Source organism: Vulpes vulpes, chromosome 14 (genome assembly GCF_048418805.1).
Source record: "Vulpes vulpes isolate BD-2025 chromosome 14, VulVul3, whole genome shotgun sequence".
Classification (NCBI taxonomy): Eukaryota; Metazoa; Chordata; class Mammalia; order Carnivora; family Canidae; genus Vulpes; species Vulpes vulpes.
This window is the reverse complement of record NC_132793.1, coordinates 102,562,263-102,585,027: the sequence shown is the minus strand read 5'-3', so window position 1 is coordinate 102,585,027 and position 22,765 is coordinate 102,562,263. Positions and strand designations below refer to the sequence as shown.

At 53.2% G+C, this 22,765-nt stretch overlaps 1 protein-coding gene across 5 annotated transcripts in view; it reads left to right on the top strand.

Moving 5' to 3' along the window:
• The first annotated feature begins 3,152 nt into the window (after positions 1-3,152).
• AP3B2 (adaptor related protein complex 3 subunit beta 2) overlaps positions 3,153-22,765 on the top strand; it is a 32,930-nt gene continuing 13,317 nt past the window's right edge. The window contains exons 1-14 of one of the 5 annotated variants that reach the window (XM_072737373.1): positions 6,402-6,561; positions 7,073-7,332; positions 12,570-12,645; positions 12,776-12,850; positions 13,141-13,236; positions 18,082-18,242; positions 18,521-18,587; positions 18,690-18,872; positions 18,973-19,256; positions 19,810-19,864; positions 20,155-20,226; positions 21,511-21,573; positions 21,925-22,057; positions 22,315-22,424. In XM_072737373.1, the coding sequence (XP_072593474.1) occupies positions 7,091-7,332; positions 12,570-12,645; positions 12,776-12,850; positions 13,141-13,236; positions 18,082-18,242; positions 18,521-18,587; positions 18,690-18,872; positions 18,973-19,256; positions 19,810-19,864; positions 20,155-20,226; positions 21,511-21,573; positions 21,925-22,057; positions 22,315-22,424 (1,617 nt within the window). In that variant the 5' untranslated portion in view covers positions 6,402-6,561; positions 7,073-7,090. Of the gene's footprint in view, positions 3,630-6,401; positions 6,602-7,072; positions 7,333-12,569; positions 12,646-12,775; positions 12,851-13,140; positions 13,237-18,081; positions 18,243-18,520; positions 18,588-18,689; positions 18,873-18,972; positions 19,257-19,809; positions 19,865-20,154; positions 20,227-21,510; positions 21,574-21,924; positions 22,058-22,314; positions 22,425-22,765 lie in introns of those variants that run through there. The other 4 variants (XM_072737369.1, XM_072737372.1, XM_072737371.1 and 1 more) reach the window with 4 other exon arrangements.

Sequence of the window (22,765 nt, the reverse complement as noted above, 5' to 3'; positions counted from 1 at the left end):
AGAGTATGACCAAAAGCTGAGGGCTGTGCATGTAACTGGTTTAAAATCAAAGGACGTGGAAGGGGAGAGACCAGAGTCTAGGGTGACCATCCAGGTTTTCCTGGGTTTGGGATGTGCAACTTTCAATTTTAAAACCTGGAAAGGGGATCCCTGGGTGGCGCAGTGGTTTAGTGCCTGCCTTTGGCCCAGGGCGCAATCCTGGAGACCCGGAATCGAATCCCACGTCGGGCTCCCGGTGCATGGAGCCTGCTTCTCCCTCTGCCTATGTCTCTGCTTCTCTCTCTCTCTCTCTCTCTCTGTGACTATCATAAATAAATAAAAATTGAAAAAAAAAAAAAAACCTGGAAAGTTCCAGGCAAACTGGGATGAGCTGGTCACAGTCTTCCACAGCTTCTAGTCTGGGAAAACAAGACCTCCAGGAATACATAGAGGAGACTACAGGCTAGGGCCAAAAAGGAAACAAGAGTGTCAGGGATGAGTGAGACACAGCCACATGGTGGTTGGCACCTCTGCAACTTTGGCTGAGTAGCTCCACTCCTCGTTTGCATACGGGTTCTTCCCACCCCAGTCAAATCTGCTGGAGTCAGACCCCTCCCTTCCAACAAAGACACCCAGAGTGTCTGGTGGGCCCACCACTCCCACCCACCTGGGAGTGGTGGGCCACTTCCTTGCAGCCTGGGATGGGTCAGTGCTCAACAGGCCCCAATTTTCACCTTCTTTCCTGGGGAACTGTCTCAGACCATATCTCTGGCACAGCCCAGAAGGCCATCTTACCAAGTCCCTAGATGGCTCTGTTCCCAGCAGATATGAGAAACCTCTTCCTTCCATATAGGGAAACGGAATGTAAAGGTGACCAGACACACAGCTGTGTGCCTTGGTTTTCTTATCCTGAAAACAGGGATACTGTCCCTTTTTTGTAGAATTGTATTAAACATCAAATGAGCAGCTGCTCAATAGAGGTTTGCTGCCAAGCCTGTTGGAGGAGATGCCTCTCTTGGGTCCAGAGGTCATTTGGGTTTCTGTTTCTTCAGCTCAACTCGGGTACATGCAAGTCCCAGGTGTTGCCTCCAGGGAATGGCAACATGGGAGATGGTTGAGGAAGGGGATGCTGAGGGTGGTGGGAGTGGGGGGAGGGAGATTGGAGAGGCTGGAATTTAGGATGAGAAGAACACACTGGATGAGGAGCAGGTCCCAATTGCTGGGAACCCAGGGGTTCTCAGCAGGCTCAGGGTAGGATTCATTTGTGATGCCCAGGTCTCTGGCATTCTTCAGCACACAGAGGCATGGGTCGCCTTGGGCCCTGAGAGGCCCAGCTGACCTGCTGCCCTCCTGCCCAGTGGAAGGAACGGGCTCCTCCATCATCCCGGCCTGTGCAAACAAACCCCCGGCGGTCTGGTCCCTGTTTCCTCTCAGGCCCTGACCTGGGCAGTCAGCACCATTAAGTTCCTCTCTGAGGCTTTCCTGGGTCGCCACTTCGAGGCCGTGGAGTTGGAGGGCAGCGAGCCTGAGCCAGGAGACCTCTTCCCGTTCAGGCTGTTGTCCCCCACCGGACGCTGTGCGGGGCCCACGTGGGTGTGTACTGTGGCCACGGGGAGATCATCCACTTTGAAGGTGAGCATCTCCGGCTGGGACACCAGTGGGTGGGGCAGCGAGAACAAAAACCGGGTTCCATGCTGGAGGTGTGGGTCTCTGAAGATGGGCGACCCGGCACGCAGGGTGCAGGGCTCTGGGCCCCCAGGGCCTCGGAGATTTGGCTGCAGGATCAAGGCTGATCTGCGCCCACTGGGCGACCCCTGCAGGGAGGAATGTCGCAGGCCAAGGGCCTCACCCGTTTCTGGGCTCCTATGAAGGCATCGTATCCAAACAGGGGCAGCGCCCAATGCTGCGCTCCCGCTCGCTGTGGCGTGGACCGCGTGGCTCTGGAGCACAGCATGTGGGAGGCAGTGGATGCGGACCCGCCCCCATATCACCCCCACGAGCAGCAACTGCGTGCACTTTGCGTGGTGTCTGCTGGGCCCCATGCCCATCCTGGACCCCCTGCAAATAGATAGCCGTCCTATTAACTCGGTGAGTGCTGCCCAGCTACCCTTGCACCACCTCACCTCACCTCCCAAGCCAGTTAACAAATGCTGCTAACCAGTGTGCTCCTGCAAAATTCACACTTTCCCTCCCAGCCCGGGCCACGTTCCTCAAGCACAAGGTCCACTTTACTCTGGCAGACCCAAAGCACCCAGAGGGAAACTAGGCCTGCCAGCTCGTGGAGATTCCACTTCTCTGAAACTCTTGGGCCCACTCCAGGAAGGCCCCAGCTCACAGATCTTGGCCACATGTGTTTCCTTCAGCCTACCAACTTCTAAACCCGGGCGCTGCCCTGGTCCTTGTTACCCTCCATTCCTGTTCCCCCAGGGGAACCTGCCTATGGAGCCATCTTCCTGGGCCCTGTCCGTTTACACCCAGGCCCACAAATTCTGGTTCTGGAGACACTGGGATCCTAGTCTATAGATTAAGACTCAGCCCTGTAAACTCTTCTCACCACTTCTTCTGCTCACCAAGTCAAGCCGTCTTCACCTCCTCCTCCAAGCCCAGGGAAGAGACCGCAGCCATCCAATCCAACGCCTAACTAGATCCCACCCCTTTACCAAACCTGGCCACTACTTTCTAGATCCAGGCCGTCTTTCCTTGGGGGTACTTCTGGCCTTGGGAACTGAGCTGGGGGCCTCACATAATCCAGGGGTCCTGACTGTCACACCAGACCTTACCCCAGCCTCTTTCTTCCCTCTCTCCCTTCCTTCCTAGGTGTCGGTGGACTTGAACTTGGCTATGGACTAGGTGTGATCTTAGGCCCTCCTGAATAGGCACGGGGCCTCAGAAATGGGCATTAAACTATTTTGCAAAGATGAATTCCGGGCTCACTGCCGCTTCTATTCAGTCTCCGTTTCTCTGCCTGCAGCCTGCTGTAGGCTCCTCACTAGGACAGACCTCCTTAAATTCCGTCGCGTTCAGGAACCCCCTGAACCCCCCACCCCCCACCCCCTCCCCCCGGCTTCCTGGTGAGAAACCAAAACACCACCAGAGGGCCCAGATTTTGCAGGAAAGATGTTGCAGGGAGACGGAGGGTCCTTGGTCTCTGAAGTGGGTCTCGGGGTGCAGTGCCTCCTTCCCGCTCTAGGACCGCCCCCCGCCCCCCGCCCCCCGCCCCCCAGCGCTGTCCTCAGTCCAGCGGCGGGGCGCGGAGGTGCATCCAGTCCTGCAGGACCGAGGCTTCCTGACGGGGAGGGGGGCGGGGGCGGGGATTTCCGAGGCCTGCGGGCGGGCCCGGCCCCCTTGGCTCAGCCCCGCCCCCCGCGGACACGCCCTCCGCTCCGCACGCGCCGGTCCCTTTAAGAGCCTCTCGGCGCGGCGCGGCGCGGCCCCGCTCGGGAAATCAGCGCTTTGCCTCTGCCCGCGCCGATTGCGGCCTCTGCAGAGCCCGGCCCGCGCTGCTTCCCCGGCCCCGGCCTCCGCCCCGGCCGCCCCATGTCGGCCGCCCCCGCCTACGGCGAGGACAAGGGCGGCTCCGCCGGCCCCGGGGAGCCCGAGTACGGCCACGACCCGGCGAGCGGCGGCATCTTCTCCTCCGACTACAAGCGGTGAGGAGCCCGCGGCGCGCCGGCACCATGGACAGCGCCCGGCCGCGCGGACCGGAAGCCCGCCCTGCCCCCTCCCCGCGCCCGGCGGCGCCCGGGCCCTGCCCCCACCTGGCCCAGCCTGCCCCAGCCTGCCCCAGCCTGCCCCAGCCCGGCCCCCGCGGCCCCAGCCCTGCTCCGGGGCCCAGCGGGGACCGGGAAGGGGCTGAGGCCCACCAGGAGGGCCCGCCCCCGCCCCCCCCCCGGGCGTGCCTGCGGTCTGTGGGTTTGCACGACAGCTTCCCCGCCTCTTCCACGCGGGCGAGCTGGCTCCGGAAGACCGTGGGGGAGGCTCGGCGTCGGTGAGCTGGCCCTGCGTGTGCCCTCCGAGCCTCCCGAGCCGGGCCTCTCCTACGGATCGCTTCCCTCGTCCTGGCCCCACGCTCAGGCCCCCAGCTCCCATCAGGCTGGCGCTCACACACCTGCTTCCCACTGTGCCCCTGGAGTTCAGCCCTACGAGGTCTTCCCACTCTTGCCCTCCACCTTTGGCTCATTCTTTGGTTCTTTCCTTTATCTGTAAATCCTGAAACCAGCATTTTTTTAAAAAAGATTTTATTTATTTGTTCATGAGACACACAAAGAAGCAGAGACATGGGCAGAGGGAGAAGCAGGCTCCCTGTGAGGAGCTTGATGAGGGACTCGATCCCAGGCCCCCCGGGATCACGGGGAGGGCCCCACCCTGGCCCTCTCCGTAGGCCTGCAGCCCCCTTCCCGGCCTGAGGCAAAGGCAGATGCTCAACCACTGAGCTACCCAGGCGCCCCATGAAACCAGTATTTTAAGGGGGTGTTATGTCCATTCTTGTCCTAGTCACTGTGAATGCAGGACCATTCTCAGTCCTCGTCCTCTAGTGGCTCTAGACGGGAGCACAGAGGAAGAGTCCATGCTGTGGAAGCAGTCGGAGGATTGCGAGGAGCTGGTGCCTGGCCTGGAGAACAGAGGCAGGGGAGCATGAAGGGTGTTCTAGGCAGAGCAAAGAACTGGTAGGGAGAGGGGAGATGGAGAGCCAGGCTTTGTAGGTGCTAGTGGGATATGGCCCAAATCGTTGTGCAATCCCCTGGAGTGACCAGAAATGAGGGTTCTGAGCAGGTTATACAGATTTGCATTTTAGGATTCTAGGCTGAATCATGCAGAAGAGATTGGGGTGTGCTAGTTTGAGCAGGAAACAAGGGGTGGTGTGGAAGTTGGGGGACATGACATGGTGATCTAGACTGTGGGAGGGGAAGAGGATTTGAGGGTTCTTGAGACTGTAGAAGTCACAGACCTGATTAACTGGGGGAAAAAGGTAAGTATAATACTCAGATTACTATTTCTTATAACTGGATAGATGGTAGTGCCTTACAGTGTGTTTGGAAATAAAGATGTTACAAACAAATTTGTGAAAATAATGTGGAGCCCAGCTTTTGAGAGCCTGAGATTGTAAACTCTGGGGGGTATTTAAGCTTAGGAGCTAGGAGATTTTAGGATTTGGATTCCAGGACAGATCCTTAAAATATATATATAAATAAATACGTTTAATATAAATAAATAAATAAATAAATAAATAAATAAATAAATAAATATATGTATATATATATTTATATATATATATATATTAAAGCCACAGAAGGAAGTGAAGGTAACCCAGGGATATAAAATGAGTACAGACAGTGCACAGATAGGAACTTTAAAGACACAGACATTAGGGATGACCAGAATGCAGGGGAAGAGTGTTTCAAGGTAACTGAGAAAAAGTAAACTGAAGGCATCATGCGGTTTCAAGGAGGCAGCAATCCATAATGTCAACCCAAAAAAGGGAAAGAAATCACGACCATTGGTTTGACAAAGAGTCGGTCAACCTCTCCCTGTTCTGCTCCCCACTTCCTGTTCTGTGGGACAAGTCTGGCGAAGTCAGAAGAGGGGGAGCTGGATTATTTTTCCCCAAAAATGTTAAACATACAGAAAAATTGAGTTCATAATACAAGGAATACATACATACCCTCCACCTAGATCCAACCATTGTTGACATTGTGCCGTGTTTGCTTTATTATTTTTTAAAAATATTTTATTTATTTATTTGTGAGAGACACACACACAGAGGCAGAGACACAGGCAGAGGGAGAAGCAGACTCCCTGCAAAGAGCCCGATGTGGGACTCAGTCCCCGACCCCACCATCACGCTCTGAGCCAAAGGCAGATGCTCAACCGCTGAGCCACCCAGGCATCCCTGCTTTATTTTTTTTTTTTTTAAGATTTTATTTATGTATTCATGAGAGACAGAGAGAGGCAGAGACACAGGCAGAGGGAGAGGCAGGCTCCCTGTGGGGATCCCGATGCAGGACTCCATCCCAGGACCCCAGATCATGCCCTGAGCCCAAGGCAGATGTCCAGCCGCTGAGCAACCCAGGTGCCCCTCAGCCCTAAATTCTTATCAGCGTCTCAAACCAGGTTAAAGTGAATAGAGGAGCAAATAAGAGATAAATAAATAAAACACAGTGAATGGGAAATTTGGTTTCCAGAAGTTTGTAAAGGGGAGAGAGAGAGAGAAAAAAAAAAAGAGTAGCTGGAGATAATTAGTTCAAGAAGGTTTATTTTATTTTTGTTGTTATTTTTGCTTATTATCTGGATGGGGGAGCCTGGAGCAAGTCTAACTGCTGATGGGAAGGAGCCAGTTGTGTGGGAGAGGCTGAAGGGAACTGAAGCAGGCCTGAACCCCTGGGTGGTGGGAGGGGAAGCCTACAGAGCTGCCTTTGAGGAGGATCACTGCCCACGGGGGAGGAGGACAGGAGAGGAGATGCAGATGTTTGGGAGCTGCAGGGGATTTTATCTGAGGCCTTTCATTTTCATGAGAAGCAGGTGGTGAAGCTCTCAGAGCCAGAGAGCAAGGCTGTGGGTGGGGATTTGAGGCGCATTGAGCAGGTCTGAAATCCAGCAAATAAAGCCAACTACTCCTGGCAGGGTAGGGGCAGCAAGGATGGGAGGGCCCTGGGTATGAGAGAGAGCAGCTAGAGGGACAGGCTGGGGGGCCTGGGCCAGGTGGGGAGGAGGTAGAGACCAGAGAATACTGAGAAGAAGGAAGGAATCAAGGACCTGGCTCTGGGTTCGGGTCAGAGTGGGAAGGGGGTGTACAGGGTTTCTGAGGAAGAGCAGTTCTGGGGAGGCAGGGGTCCAGATGTGGCAGGAGAGTGGGAGTAAGGAGGGCTTCCCTCACCTCTGTCTGGATCAGCTCCCCTGGCCCACAGGCCAGAGATAGGGGTGGTTTACTCCCCAGTCCCTGCCGTCCTCCCCATCTGGAGTCCTATCTCTGAGCCACGAAAAGGAAACCAGAGCCTCCTTCCCTGCCAGTGTCTGGTTTCTGAGTTTCGGGGGCGGGCCGTCTAGGACAGGGACAGGCATCCCTGGCTCCCTGGTTGGCTCAGTCTCATCTCAGAGCAGGACCCGGTGCCCCATGCAGCGATTCCTGCAGCTCCCGGGGTCTGTGGTGAGGCCAGGGGGCAGAGGGGCTGGCGCAGCTGACCAGGAGGCTGCCAGCCCTGTGCTGGCCCCTGAAGGCGGGCCCCCACCCTGGTACCAGGCCCTGCAGCCTGAGGAGCTCCGGTGGCTGCAGGCCCCCGAGGAAGACACAACCCCGGAGGCGTCCCTGGAAGGGCCTGGCCCGGAGCCTGGCCAGAGCCAGAGCCAGCCGCTAAGGTACAGAGGAACTCCCAGGGCCCCTCACCCCCATGCCAGGAAGAGTGGACAGCTGCTGCTCTAGCTCAGACTCCACCTCCCCAGGAGGAGGTCTAGGCGGGTGGGGGCATCAGGGGTGCAGTGTGGGGGCTGAGTGTATGAGGCGATGAACATAACTCGGGCAGCTCTGGCGGAGGGGGATAGTGTTATGGTTCCACCTGGACCTTCCCCCTCCCAGGTCCCGGCTGCAGTGGGCTCTGGGTGAGGTTTGGAGACAGGCTAAGACGCAGAGTTTGGGCAGCCCACCCCCACCCCCACTTCTAGGGGATTGGGATTCTGGTGGTGAGGAGAGGGAGGAAGGTGTGTATCAGGGAGGTGAGCACGTCTGGCCTCAGTGTCTGGGTGGCTCTGGCCACCCCCTGGAGAGTTCCTCGGCCAGGTCAGGCCAGGGGTCAGGGCAGAGAGAGTGTGGTGTAAGGGGATCTGACCACAGAGGCTAATGTTTCATGGCTTCGGAGCCTTGCTGTGCATCCCTCACTCCCTCTCCCTCTCGGGCACACAAGATGACGGCCCGGGGGTGGTCACATCCCAGGAGGGGGCTGATGTCTGCTCATGGGCATTTGACAGTCCTGCCTGGGCTCCCTGTGCGGTGTACCCACAGGCCCTCCCCTCCCTCAATTCCCCTTGGCCAGCTGGAGCCTCCAGGGCCTGGAGTATATGCACCAGGCCTGGAGGGTGGGAGTAGTATGGGTGCTGCAGCACGGCCCCAGAGGTGGTGCATTTGACAGGGGCCTGTGGCATTTCTAGGATTGGTGAGGACGCTCCGGGTGAGGAAGTCTGCTTTAGACAACACCCAGGCAAACTCCAGCTGCTCCCAGTCAGGTCACCCAGGCCCACCCCTCAGGAGGAGGCCGGAGAGTCCATGAGGCTGCCTGTGTTTGTTTGATCCTAGAAGCCTAAATTCATCTTCCAGCATCTCAAATAGGAGTTGACTGGACACTGGGGAATGAGGCCAGAGTGACAGTTTTGTTGGGAGGGTATGTGTGTACGTGGTGTGTGTTGTGGAGGGGCTTGGGTGTGGGGGTGCACTGGGTGGGATGTGCACATCCAGATGGGGGGGTGGGGGACAATGGAGAAGTCTTGTGGGAATGTGTGTGTTTGTGGGGGTCTAGGGATGTGGGTGTGAGGTATGTGTTAATGCATATGTGGGTATATGTGTGTAGAGTTTCTGTGGGAAGTGTCTGAACATGTGGTGTGTGTGTCTGTGATCGTGTGTTTCTCCAAGGGTCGTGGGTGTGTATGGGTTTATGTATGAATTGTGTGTGTCTGGGGGTACAGGTGTGTCTGGGGATGTGTGGATATATCTATGGGGTGGAGGTGTGGGGGCATGGGTATGTCTAGGGGTGTAGGTATGAGGTGTGTCTGGGTGTGAGAATGTCTGGGGTGCAGGTGGTCTGTGGGGTGTGGGTATATCTGGGGGTATGAGTATGTCTGGGGTACAGATGTGTCTGTGGGGGGATGTGGGGATGTCTGGGGTACAGATGTGTCTGTGAGGGGTACAGGCGTGTCTGTGGGTTGCAGGTGTGCCTGTGGTACGTGTGGATGGTGCTGGAGCGCGGAGGGGGTATTGGTATGTGTGGGTGTTTGTGGGATGTGTGCTGTGAGCTGTCCATATGGTGGAATGTGGCAGTTCAGTGGCCTGCACTCGTACTCGGGGACTGGGGTGCCCAGCGTTTATCCTCCCGCAGCCCTAATGGTGCCCATGCTCAGCTGCACCGGCTGGGCCTCCTGTACCCCGTGGGCCTGAGCTCAGCCTGCAGCAGTGGACCACCTGGCCTGTGTTTGGGAGAGTGAGAAGATCCTCTGATCTGGGGGCATTTAGATGAGCATGGCTGGGGCTGGACATTCTTCTGCCTCTGTGACGACTAGCAGGTCTTCTGTGTCCTGGAAGACATTAGCTTTCTACCCTGCTTTCCACCAAAAAATCTGTTCAGGAAAGACCCTTTCTAAAACCCTTGGATCATCCATAGCTTAGCTCTGCTTCTGTCCCTTCTGAGTGTGCATTAGGTACTTGGGCATCTGTGCAGAAGGCAGCCCATGCATCATGTTGGCTTCTTCCTTTCCTCTTGGCTTTTGTCGCTGACTTGCCTCTCAGCACCGGCAGCTTGGCCAACCTGGCCTGTCTGTGACTGTTGTCCTGCTCATCCCTGCTGTCGCTATTCCCTTCAATTTCTGACATTCTGCTGTCTCTAAATATGTCATTGCTTTTTTTTTTTTTTTATGGGTTGTCATTGCTTTTTAATTTCTACTGTTGGTGATAACCTTTCTAGGCTGGGTTCTCCTGCCTGTCTCAAAAGCTGTGGCTTATTATCTGGGAGATGAGAGAACTGTGCAGGACTCCGCACACACTGATCACCACATCTTGGAACCGTTTTGGCAACACATGAGAACATCAGTTGTCCCACAGCTGTCTTGGCTGTGTATAGAAGCATTTTTTCCATGAGTCTATTCGCAGGTCTCTGTTCACTTCTTTGACCACCCACCCCCTAGACCTCTGAGTATGGTCAGGCAGGTTGTTCACTGCACAACCACGTGGCTGAGGACTACCAGACTATGCTCCACTCATTGAAAGGAGAGCGATAGCTCAGGGCTATGTCTCCTTGGAGGGACTAACAGGTGTGGATATGCTTGCAGCAGCCCTTACAATGAAAGCTGGATATAGACCTTAAATCTATATTGGTGTTTTATTTTGTTTTTGTTTGTTTGTTTAAGGTTTTATGTATTTATTCATGAGAGACAGAGAGAGGCTGCGACATAGGCAGAGGGAGAAGCAGGCCTCATTCAGGGAGCCCTATTCAGGACTCAATCCCAGGACCCCAGAATCACAACCTGAGCAGATGCTGAACCGTTGAGCAACCAGGCGCCTTAATGCTTTACTTTGAATATTAAATTTTTGTTTGCCATATCCCAAATATTTTCCTTTCTGTTGCTTTATAGGCTGTATTGTGTCCCCTTCAAATTCCTATGTTGAAGTCCTAACCCCTGGTACCTCAGAATATGACTATATTTGGGGCAGGGGTCTTTAAAGAGATGATTATGTTAAAATGAGGTCATGAGGGATCCCTGGGTGGTGCAGCGGTTTGGCGCCTGCCTTTGGCCCAGGGCACGATCCTGGAGACCGGGGATCGAATCCCACGTCGGGCTTCCGGTGCATGGAGCCTGCTTCTCCCTCTGCCTATGTCTTTGCCTCTCTCTCTCTCTCTGTGTGACTATCATTAAAAAAAAAAAAAAATTTAAAATGAGGTCATGAGAGCCCTAATCCATTCTGATTGGTGACCTTATAAGAAGAGGAAATTTGGGGGCACCTGGGTGGCTCAGTGGTCGAGTATCTGCCTTTGGCTCAGGTCGGGATCCCAAGATCCTGGGATCGAGTTCCACATCGGGCTCCCTGCATGGAGCCTGATTCTCCTTCTGCCTGTGTCTCTGCCTCTCTGTGTGTCTCTCATGAAAAAAAATCTTAAACTAAAAAAGAGGAAATTTGGACACAGGGAGACACAGTGGGAAGACCATGCACAGACACAGTAAGACCACCATCTATAAGCCAAGGAGAGAGGCCTCAGAAGAGGCCACTGCCCATGCCCACTACCACCATCTCAGACTTCTAGCCTCTAAAATTTTGAGAAAATAAATTTAGGTTGTTTAAGCCCACATAGTCTGTGGTACTTTGTTATAGCAGACCTAGCCAACAAATACAGTTGCCATATTTGTTTTTTTATCTTAAATTTAGTTTCATATACAAAAGTTTTAAAACATTAAACCTTAGCCATCTGGTTACTGATAATTTTATGACCTTGAAAATAAGAATTTCCCTTTCCTCTTCCATATTTAAAAATCATTTCATGATTAATAAAAAATGTGGGGTTTATTTTGGTCAGAGACATGTGTACAAGTTAAATTCTTTGCTGCATAGCAGTTGTCCCAACAGCATTTATATATGGGAAGGAAAGGTTCTTCCTTCCATTGGTGAGTTGTTCCTAATGTATCACTTTAGATTCATTTATGGGGAAAAAAAAAAAAGAAATTGCCCCCTATGACCTTTGACTTTTTGTTGTTAGCCTGGTACCATGCAGTTTTGTCATTGCTGTGTTGATTTGTGTTTGGAATTCCAGGAGGATGAATTGTCTGTCATTTATTCATTGTTCTCTTCTTTCCCCAGACTATTCTTTGGAGTTCTTAACCTATTCATTATTTTTAGATTTCTCCAGGCAGATTTTGCTGCCACTTCAGGATGTTTGACAAAATGCCTTCATTGAACTTGTAAGGGGCATTGCATGAAATTTATGTATTGGCCTGAGGACTACCTCTATTCCCTTCAGCCACATGCAAGGGGTTATTTATCCAAATCTTCATTTATTTCCCCCATGAGGTTTTTATAACTGCCTGAAATCACTATTGAATGTTAAGGGACAGCTCTGGCTTTTGCTGTGAAGCCATCTCAGTAGATTTCTGGAGCTCTGGGACCCATCCAGTCCCTGGGGTTAGATCAGTCTGTGGAGTCGGGGCTCAGGACACACCTGGGGTGGGCTTAGGATATCCTGTTTCTGTTTGGATACCAGCTCCAGATCCTTCCCGTCTATCCAACTGGCCATTTTCTGGGCAGGGTCCATACCTTTCCTACCCCAAACCTTTCTTCTTCTGGCTCTAGGTCCCCGGCTGTATAGGTTTCCTGGGGTGCTAGAAAGAAGTGCCACAGAGCGGGTGGTTTAGAACAACACATGTATTGTCTCACAGATCCCGAGGCTAGAAGTCCAAAATCAAGGTGTCAGCAGGGCCATGCTCCCTCTGAAACTTGTAGGGGATCTGTGCTCATCACTTTGTAGCTTCCGGTGCTGGCGATCTTTGGTGTTCCTTGACTTGTAGATGGATCACACCAATCCTCTGGCTTCACATGGCATTATTTCCATGTCTCTCTCTTCACACCGCTGTCTTCTTATGAGGACACCAGGAATACTGTGTCAACCATTCATCCTAACTAATGACAACTGTAGCAAGTCTGTTTCCAAAAAGGGTCCCTGGGGTCCTGGGGGTTAGGACTTCAACAGAGCTTTTTTCAGGGGCACCCAGCTCAACTTGCACCACATCCTGGCCCACGTTTCTCTGACCCCAAGTCCCCTACCCATGTCGCTTCTTTCTATCCTCTTGAGGCATACCCCCACCCCCACTCTTGTGGCCTCCCCTGACCTCCTGTGCACCCCCAGGCATGATGACCTGAAGGAGATGCTGGATACCAACAAGGATTCCCTCAAGCTGGAGGCCATGAAGAGGATTGTGGCTGTGAGTGGAAAAGGGGTCCTCAGGGCAGGGTGGGTGGCGGGTAGGAATCAAAGAGCTGCTCTCCTTGTGTCCTTGTGGACTTTCCCCTAATGAGTGTGGGGCCCCTTCCCTTCTCCTTCCCACCACCCAGATGATCGCCCGGGGAAAGAATGCCTCAGACCTGTTTCCCGCTGTGGTGAAAAACGTGGCCTGCAAGAACATAGAGGTGAGCACCACCCAGTGATGGATCTCTCATGCTCACCTCCATCGGGAATCAACTCCGGCCGGTTGGGGTGAGGAAGGGAAGGATCCAGCCCCTGGGGGCCTGACTTGCTCTGAATGTTCTTGGTTCAGGATATGTCCCTGAATCAGATGTGGGTCGAGTGGAGGCCCCAGGGCACAGTAGGGATGCTGCCCCCCACTGGGGGAATTTGCCTGTGTGATCACAGCCAGCCAGGTGATGGCATATCACAGGGTGGGGGGCACCAGTCCTGCTGAGAAACCTGCTCTCCCCAGGTGAAGAAGCTCGTCTATGTGTACCTGGTACGTTATGCCGAAGAGCAACAAGACCTGGCCCTGCTGTCTATCTCCACCTTCCAACGTGGCCTAAAGGTCAGAGGTTTCGGTTTGCCTCCGTGGCACCTGGGGTTGTGGATGCCATGTAGAAGGAGGCCGGGGAGAGGCTGGTGCCTGAGGGAAGCAGCTCTGGCCTTTCCTACCTGCCAAGAATGGGGAGGGTCAGTGTCAGAGAGAAGGGCCAAAGGGACCCTCGGACGGTGGAGGCTGGCTCAGTAGGGGGTTGAGACGCAGAGTGGGTGCCCTGAGAGCGTGCAGCCCCTCCTCTGAGGAGCCCAGGATGATGGTTGCCTCAAATGTGAACCAGTTAAAGCCCTGGAAGTAGAGAGCCCTGGGCTCCCTCCCAGTCGCACTGGCGTGAAGGATCCGGGGTCCATAACCAGGCAAAAGCCAGCTTCCTTAGGACAGGACTGTGAGGGCCACGGCTGACCTGGGCTCCTCAGCTCTGTATGTCAGAGCCTGGGTGCCGGCAGGTGGGCCTGGGCTGGGTTTTTGTGGAGAACAATGAGTTTGGAACCTTTTCACCTGTGACTTGTTATGGAGGACAGAAGGGCTTACTGAACACAAATGAGCTCTACTGACAGGAAAGCAACAGAGTTTACCCTGTAGGAGAGCTGCCTCAGACTCCGGGGTGGGTTCAGAGGTCAGCGCAGATGCCATAAACACATGACTGTCCACGTCCAGTGAGTTCAACACAATTATTCCTCTAGAGCTGAAACAAGCTCTAGGTGATCATTCTTCCTTCTTTTTAAAAAATTTATTTATTTTTTAGAGAGGGAGAGACAATCTCAAGCAGACTGTGCACCAAGCATGGAGCTGAGGGCAGGGCTCGATTCCAGGACCCTGAAGTTATCACCTGAGTAGGAACCAAGAGCCCCGAGGCTTAACCCACCGTGCCACCTAGGCGCCCATGGTGACCGTTCTGTTTAGCACCAGAAGTAGTTGACTTGTCTTAGATGTCCTGGTGTATGCAAAACACCAGCTTTTAAAGGCTGGATCATGTCTGTTGTCCTGACAGGCTCTTTGAGGCAGGTAGAAATTGAAATCACTGAGGGGCACCTGGGTGGCTCAGTTGGTTAAGCATCTGACTCTTAATTTCGGCTCAGGTCATGATGTCTTGAGAGATGGAGCCCCATGTCAGGCCCTGCACTCAGGCAGGAGCCTGCTTGGGATTCCCTCTCTTCCTCTCCCTGTGTCCCTCCCCACCTTTTCCCCTTCTTTAGAAAAATCAGTCAATCAATCACCTAAAGGAAAGATCAGTGGGAAGATTCAAATCCTTTAGAATGGAGTGGGTGCTAAATCCCCTCATACTATTTAAACTGAATATTCTCCACTTGTGTTTTGCATATGACATGCATGTGTGATGGTCTCCACAGCATGCTTTCCTGGTCGGTATATGTCAAGGGGACAGAAGCCAGTATCTCTGAACGCCATTCTGTTCTCTCTCCACAGCAGCATTTTCAGCTCAGATGACAACCATTGACTCCCCTAGTCTTTCTGCACATGTAGCTCACATTCCTGTGAGAGCATCTCTGAAAGGTCTAGCTCAGCTTTTCGTGATCAGCTGGTTCAGTAGGTTGCTGAGCAGCCTGAGGACTGACTGCCCAGATCTGGGCCCAGCCCTAGGTCACTGTGCTGTGGCCAGCAGGAGGGCCTGACAGGGTCTGCCTCTCAGGCGGGGCAGCAAGCAAGGGCACTTGCATTTACATTTAGTCAGCCAGCAGTACCTGGGTATCCCCGGCCACACATTGTGCAAGGTTAATTCTTAAAGACAAAACCAGAGGATCGATCTATCTAGACTGGCAAGTGATCTTTTTATTTGAATCAGGGTTAAATCCTCTTAGAAGAACTATTCTAGGATTTTTGCATAGGCAAGTTCTACATTTACCCAAAGCCTCCTTAGTCCACTCAGTGCAAGGATTCTCAAGAAGAGTGGTCTGCAAACTTTTTCTGTATACTGTCAGGCAGTAATTTAGACTCTGTAGGCCAGATAGCTTCAACCCTGCAACCACTCAACTTTGCCCTTGAAGTGTGTAAGAACCTGTCAATGAGTGGGCATGGCTGGGTTCCAATAAATTTTTTTAAAAGATTTATTTATTCATGAGAGACAGAGAGAGAGAGACAGAGAGAGAGAGAGGCGCAGAGACACAGGCAGGGGGAAAAGCAGGCCCCATACAGGGAGCCTGATGTGGGATTCGATCGGGGGACTCTAGGATCATGCCCTGAGCTGAAGGCAGGCGCTTAACTGCTGAGCCAGCCAAGTGTCCCTAAATTTTTATTTATAAAAAAGGCAGAAGACAGATTTGGCCTGAGGACCATAATGTTCCAACCTTTGCTCTAGAACATATCCAACAGGCCATCTCCAGTGACAGAGATGTCACTCCTTCATAAGGCAATTTGCTGCAACTTAGGACAACTACAATTTCTTTTAAAACCATTATATTGTGGGACGCCTGGGTGGCTCAGTGGTTGAGTGTCTGCCTTTGGCTCAGGTCGTGATCCCGGGGTCCTGGGATGGAGTCCCACATCGGGCTCCCTGCAGGGAGCCTGCTTCTCCCTCTGCCTATGTCTCTGCCTCTCTCTGTGTCTCTCATGAATAAATAAAAATCTTAAAAAAAAAAAATGAAACCATTATATTGTCTCAAAACCTCCATAGCTACATTTTTAAAAATTTATTTCAAACTCACAAAAGGCACAAAGAATAGTATAATGAATATCTATATGCCACACGTAAGAAATGAAAAATTTATCAATAGCCAAAGCCCCTTATGTATCTTCTCCTGTTTATCATTCATGTGCATGCATTTACTGTCTTACTACTTATTTATGCATTCCTAAATAACATATAATATTGTTTTGTAAATGGTATCACATGATATATGTGTTCCTCTAAAACTCATTTTCTTTCTGCTGTTGGTTTTTTTTTAAGGATTTTATTTATTTATTTTTAATCTTTTTTTTTTTTTTTAATTTATGATAGTCACACAGAGAGAGAGAGAGAGAGAGAGAGAGGCAGAGACATAGGCAGAGGGAGAAGCAGGCTCCATGCAGGGAGCCCGATGTAGGACTCGATCCTGGGACCCCGGGATCACTCCTTGAGCCCAAGGCAGATGCTAAACTGCTGAGCCACCCAGGGATCCCCATCTTTCTGCTGTTGTTAATGACTCTGGGCTCTCCTGTACATTAGAACCATTCATTTCCATCAAGGACTCTCCCTTCTTATCGATCCAGGCTGAGACCAGGTTTGGTTTCTCAGGAGCCCACTACCGTGTTTGGCTCAATTCAGACAAACTCCAGTGGGCAGTCAGATAATTTAGGTCTCCCTACATACTGTCTTTATGCAGTTGGTCCCCTGAATCCCATATGACATCCCATTACATTTCATTTTATTGGTTTAGCACAGCGTCCAATTCAGGGCAATTCTAAATCTTCATTTTTGTCCTCTTGCGTCTTCCTCCAAGATATTCATAAGCTGTACAGACCACGGCAACAGACTGTGAGTCCCAAGGTTATCTGTTAATAAACCTTCCCCAAGTACAATGTTTTACCAAGTTGTGGATTCACCTAATTATACAGTCAGCTGGCATTTTCTTATCTTGTTAGAAAGGATCTTTTTCAATAGCAGAGAAATTTCTTAACACCTTTCATGGGCAAAGGGCTGTAGGGATACAGAAACAAAATAGACAGGAATTCTGCTCTTAAAATGCTTACATATTCAGTGAAACAAAAAGCCTGCATCAAAAGTGGCAAGCCAGGGGACGCCTGGGTGTCTCAGTGGTTGAGCATCTATCTGCTTTTGGCTCAGGGCATGATCCCCGGGTCCTGGGATTGAGTCCTGCATTGGGCTCCCCGCATAGAGCCTGCTTCTCCCTCTGCCTCTCTCTCTGTGTCTCTCATGAATAAATAAATTAAAAATCTTAAAAAAAAAAAAAAAAGGCAAGCCAGGATTGCTAACCCTAACCCTAACCCAGGGATGCCTTGCTGAAATCGAAATACACAGTGTTAATATCGGCCAGCCTAGTTACTCTATCAAAAAGGAAAATGTGTTTTTTTAGTAACTTCTTGTGAATCCGTATTCATTTCCAAATAAAAAGGAAAAAATAGGCTAGAGCAGTGAGATATGACATGATTTGACTGAGAAAATACAGACTCCTGCTTTTTAAATAAGTGCTTCTAAACCATGTGTTTAAAAATCAGTTCTAGAATTTTGACAGGGATTACCATTATCGTCCCCTGTCATTTCATGGATCTTCTCTTTTTCTGTTTTAGAACCTCAGGGAGGCATCTGCCATTTAGTGTTCTAAAACCTCTCCCATTGTCCACCGTTCTCTAAAATTCACAGCAATTTACAGTAGTGCTGCAGCCATGATTGCAGTATACTAAAGGCTCTTCCCAGGTGTGTATTGGATGCAGCAGGAGCAAAGAGGAGGGACCTGTGCACCTATGTATTTTAAACACTGGAGGAAAAGAAGAGGAGCAACTTTTGGGAAGTTGCTGGGGAAAAGGAGCGTTAAAGATGAACCCTGGGAAGAAGGCTAGTTTACATTTGCTGGTAGTCAGCTCTGGCATAAATACAAAGACCCCTCCTCCCCACCAAAATCCCACTCGAGGACCAGGAGGTGTTTCAGGAACTTCAGGTATTCTAGAAGATTTTTACTCTTCCTGAAAGTGAAGCAACCCATTGCCACAACTGTTCAGGTATCAGATTTCTGCAGCGGGGGCCAAAAGCCAGTTCCCTCAAGTAGTACCCCCCAGGTACTAGCACTGGCACATCATTCAGGGAGTTGGGGAGGTAGCCAGGAACAGTGGGTTCCAGAGGTGTAGCCTTTCCTATCAGCGCACTGTGTTCTCTCAGGGCTCTGCCTCCACCTCTGCTCTTAGGACCCCAACCAGCTGATCCGGGCTAGTGCCCTCCGTGTCCTGTCTAGCATCCGGGTGCCCATCATAGTGCCCATCATGATGCTGGCCATCAAGGAAGCTGCCTCGGACATGTCACCCTATGTACGGAAAACAGCAGCTCATGCCATCCCTAAACTCTACAGGTATGCCCCAATACAGCCCTTCACTCCTCTGGGAGCGGTTCTCAAGTCCCCAGCACCCCTGACCCCTCCCAGGTCTTGCAGATTGCCCTTTTTCTTTTATACTTGGGATACTTTGAGACGGTTTGGGGAACTGACAGAGATGGAGGACAGTGGTGGTGGCAGCTCACACCTCTTCACCAGTGCGGTTGGGGTGCGGGAGGTGGGCACAGCTTGGGCAGATATTGGGAAGGTGGGAGATGGGGCGAGGGGCAAATTCCTTTTCACTGTTTCTCCTTCAGTCTGGATTCTGACCAGAAGGACCAGCTGATCGAGGTCATTGAGAAGCTTCTGGCCGACAAGACCACGGTGTGTACACCTCACACACGGCCGGGCGGTGGAAAGGAGCGGGACAGAGGCCCTCGGCCCCTCCTGCGCGCCCTCTCTAGCCACTGCCCCCTTCTTCCCCAGTTGGTGGCGGGCAGCGTGGTGATGGCCTTCGAGGAGGTGTGCCCGGAGCGCATCGACCTGATTCACAAGAACTACCGGAAACTCTGTAACCTGCTCATCGACGTGGAGGAGTGGGGCCAGGTGGTCATCATCAGCATGCTCACCCGCTATGCGCGCACGCAGTTCCTGAGCCCCACCCAGAACGTGAGTGCCAGGGCCCCAGCCCTCGCCCCGGCCGCGCAGGGGGGAGGGCGGCCGGGAGGAGGCGCCCACTGCCCCACCCCCGCCCCGCCCCCGCCCCCAGGAATCTCTGCTAGAGGAGAACCCCGAGAAAGCCTTCTACGGCTCGGAAGAGGATGAGGCCAAGGGCCCGGGCTCAGAGGAGGCGACCACCGCAGCGCTGCCCGCCCGCAAGCCCTACGTCATGGATCCCGACCACCGGCTGCTGCTGCGCAACACAAAGCCGCTGCTGCAGAGCCGCAGCGCGGCCGTGGTGATGGCGGTGGCGCAGCTCTACTTCCACCTGGCGCCCAAGGCGGAGGTGGGCGTCATCGCCAAGGCCCTGGTGCGCCTCCTGCGCAGCCACAGGTGCGCAACCCCGCTGGGCCGGCTGCCCCGCCCGCTGGGGGCACTGCACACCCTCGCCGGCCGGGCCCCGCCCCGCCCCGCCCCACCCCGCCCCACCCCGCCCCACCCACACCAGCAGGATGGATGGGCTGGTGCGTGGAGCCTGCCCCGCCCGCACTGCGGGCTGCTCGGGCTGCTGGGGTGGATGGGCCGGTTCGCCCCGCCCGCTCTGGGGGCTGCTCCGCCCCCGGCACCGCCCACACAGGTGCCTGCCCGCTGAGGCCCGCCCCGCACCGCCCCGCACCGCCCCGCCCCGCCCACAGAAGGCTGCGCGGCACGGCTGGCCTGCCTTTGCCCGCCCCGCGCACTCCGCAGGCCCTCCCAGCAGCCAGCTGCTCTGGGAGCACATAGCACCCCCAACACCCCAGACTTTGTACTGACCCCATTCTTCCCCCCCACACACTGGTCCCCTCCTCTCCCTCCTGTTTGTCTGGCCCACCTCCCTTCCCTCCACTCGCTGCCCCTTGGCCTGGTGGAGGGGCCCAGGTACCTCTGACCTGTCCTCTCTCCGTAGTGAGGTGCAGTACGTGGTACTCCAGAACGTGGCCACCATGTCCATCAAGCGCCGGGTGAGCAAGTGACTGAAGCCTGCCCAGGAAGCCCGAGGCGTAGCTCCTGTGGGTGTGCGGGGCACTGGGGAAGGGCTGTGCAGAGCATGGCAAAGGGGAGATCCCAAACCCAGGAGGATAAGCAGGGCTTGGATCCTGGGGTCCGCTGAGAGAGGAAAACCCAGTGAAGAAAGACCTGGTCAGATCTGAGAGGGAGGATTCTGGGCCTTGGGCAGGAGAGTGGGGTAGCTCTGGGAGAGAGGCAGGTCTACTGCTGTGATGAAGCTCCCTGGGCTGCCTCTCTCTGCCAGGGTATGTTTGAACCCTACCTGAAGAGCTTCTACATCAGATCCACCGACCCCACCCAGATCAAGATCCTGAAGGTGAGTGATGGACAGAAGTGCATGGGGCCTTCCCGCCTCACTCCCACCGCACCGACCTACTTAGATATCCACAGTGGCCACCTTGGGCCTGCCTGTTTCTGCAGCTGGGCCCGTGGCTGCTCCAGCCAGAAGCGTTTGCTCAGGAAGCCAGGCTGACGAGAGTGGGAAGGGACTCACCCTTTGCCTCTCACCTATTAGACATCTGTTACTTTGCACACGTAAAGTAATCTGATTTTTGTACTAAACTTGGGAAGCATACATGATCTTCATCTTATAAAAATGTAGACCCAAGGAGGTGAGGTCTGTGGCCTGCTGACTCCAGAATGCCTACTTAGCCCCCACTTCGGGCAGGCTCCTGTGTTCCACCCAGTGTTCCTTTCCCTACACATCTACCCCCTCAGGCTTCCATGTAAACATACACCCACAGAGATGTGTCAGGAGCCCGTACCCACATTCCATTCCATCTCTGCTTCCTCTTTACTGAGTAATTTCATTCAGCAGCAGGTAGTCCTGACTCTGAACATCTACTATGTATCAGTCACAGCTAGATCTAGGGATAGGAGAGATGGCGAACTCATCAGACACCTCACCCTTGGGTGCTTGCCGTCTAGTTGGGATGAGGAGGAGACACTGAGCAGCTAATCCCAAAACACATGGAAAAATTCACTTGAGAGATGTGGTAAGAAAGAGAATTGCAGAGGACCGTCAGAGCATAGACTTGGAGAGCCTGATCTAGTCTGGTGTCAGGGAAGCTTTCCTCCAGGCAGTGAGGCTTGAGAAATGCCTGAGAAATGAACACGAATTACCTAGGTGAATGCAAGGACAGGAACGGCAGAACAGCTTCACACAGAAGAAGCAGTATAAGCAAAGGTCCTGAGACAGGAAGCAGTCTGACAAAAGGCCAGTATGGGGTGTGGAGGCCAAGGGGGAATGCAGTGTGAGAACAGAGGTAGACAGCGGTCAGCTCATACCGGGATTTATAGACAATGATAAGGATGTTGCTCTTTATCCTGAAAGCAATAGGAGGCTTTGTTTTCAATGGAGGTGGAGAGGTGACATGATTGTGCTATGAGCGTACTCTGGCAGGAAATCCATTTACGAGGCAAACTGGTCCTCCTGCATTTTGGATGAGTTTCACAATCTGTCATCTCTTTCATTGGTTTAAGGATGTTGCAGGGCTGTCTGTAGGATTGTGTTCTAGTCTGTGGAGGGTGTTTGGAATGAGGGGTTGTGAAAGCACAGAGAGCCCACTGGCCATGCTGCCCATTTTCTGCCCCCCTGCAGCTGGAAGTGCTGACCAACCTGGCCAATGAGACCAACATCCCTACTGTCCTACGGGAATTCCAGGTATGGGCCAGGGCCCAGCTCCCAGCAGAGGGGCCCTGGAGAGTTGCCCTGTAGCCCCTGTGCTCAGAAAGAATCATCTCAATGGGCCAACTTTCTCGTAAGGGCTGAAAAAGTGGAGAAACTATTCTCTTCGGCTCCTTGCAGTGCCTTCTGCTGGCTTTGGGCTGGGGAGTCACTGCATAATGGCTGAGGGTGTCACTCCCTCTCCTGGAGGTTAGTCTCCAGCATGATGAGTCGTTGAATGAGGGTGACAAGCTGCCCCAGCAGTCACCCTCAAGCCTGCAGAATCACTGAAGTCACTGCCTGCATGGTCACCCCCCAGAGGGTTCACTCTGTTGTGCTGCCCCACAGACCTATATCCGCAGCATGGACAAGGACTTTGTGGCAGCCACGATCCAGGCCATTGGGCGCTGTGCAACCAACATAGGCCGAGTCCGGGACACCTGCCTCAACGGCCTGGTGCAGCTGCTATCCAACCGTGATGGTCAGTGTGTGTCCGAGTGGCCAGCTTTGATGAGCAGTGGCCATCGGCCTGTCTGTCCAGACACAATGCATGTTCATCTGTCTGTCCATCAACCTCATTTAGCGTCTGAGTGTTGCTACGCCTTTGGGGGCCATTGGAGAAGTGCAGGGAGTTGTGGAGGAGACCCAGGGGTCAGGGGCCCTTGCAGGTGTGTCTGTCCCCCTGCCTGTGGCTGTCTGACTACCCTGGGGCCCACACGCTCATGTCCCGGTGCACAGAGCTTGTGGTGGCGGAGTCCGTGGTGGTCATTAAGAAGCTACTCCAGATGCAGCCTGCACAGCACGGAGAGATCATCAAACATCTGGCAAAGCTCACAGATAACATCCAGGTGAGGGAGGAACCCTAGTTTCCCTCCCATCCCAGCGGGCCCCCCCCCCCAACGTGATTTTAAAACCCTGTAATTAAACACTTCTAAGTCTTCATAAGATCAATGTCCTTACCTTCCATGCTGGCTCTGAAAGGTCTGCAGGTGGAAGGGGAAAAAGGGAGCATCCACGTGGTCCCTATGTGTTGCCCAAGACTCACTTACCCCTTGAGGGTCCCTTGCTGAGCTCCATGCTCTTATACCACTGCTCCTCTTTGCTCTGAAGCTCTGGCCAATTGACAAAGCTCATGTTTTTCTGTTGCACTGCGAAGCTGAAACATTCAAATAAGGTATTCCTTGAAGAT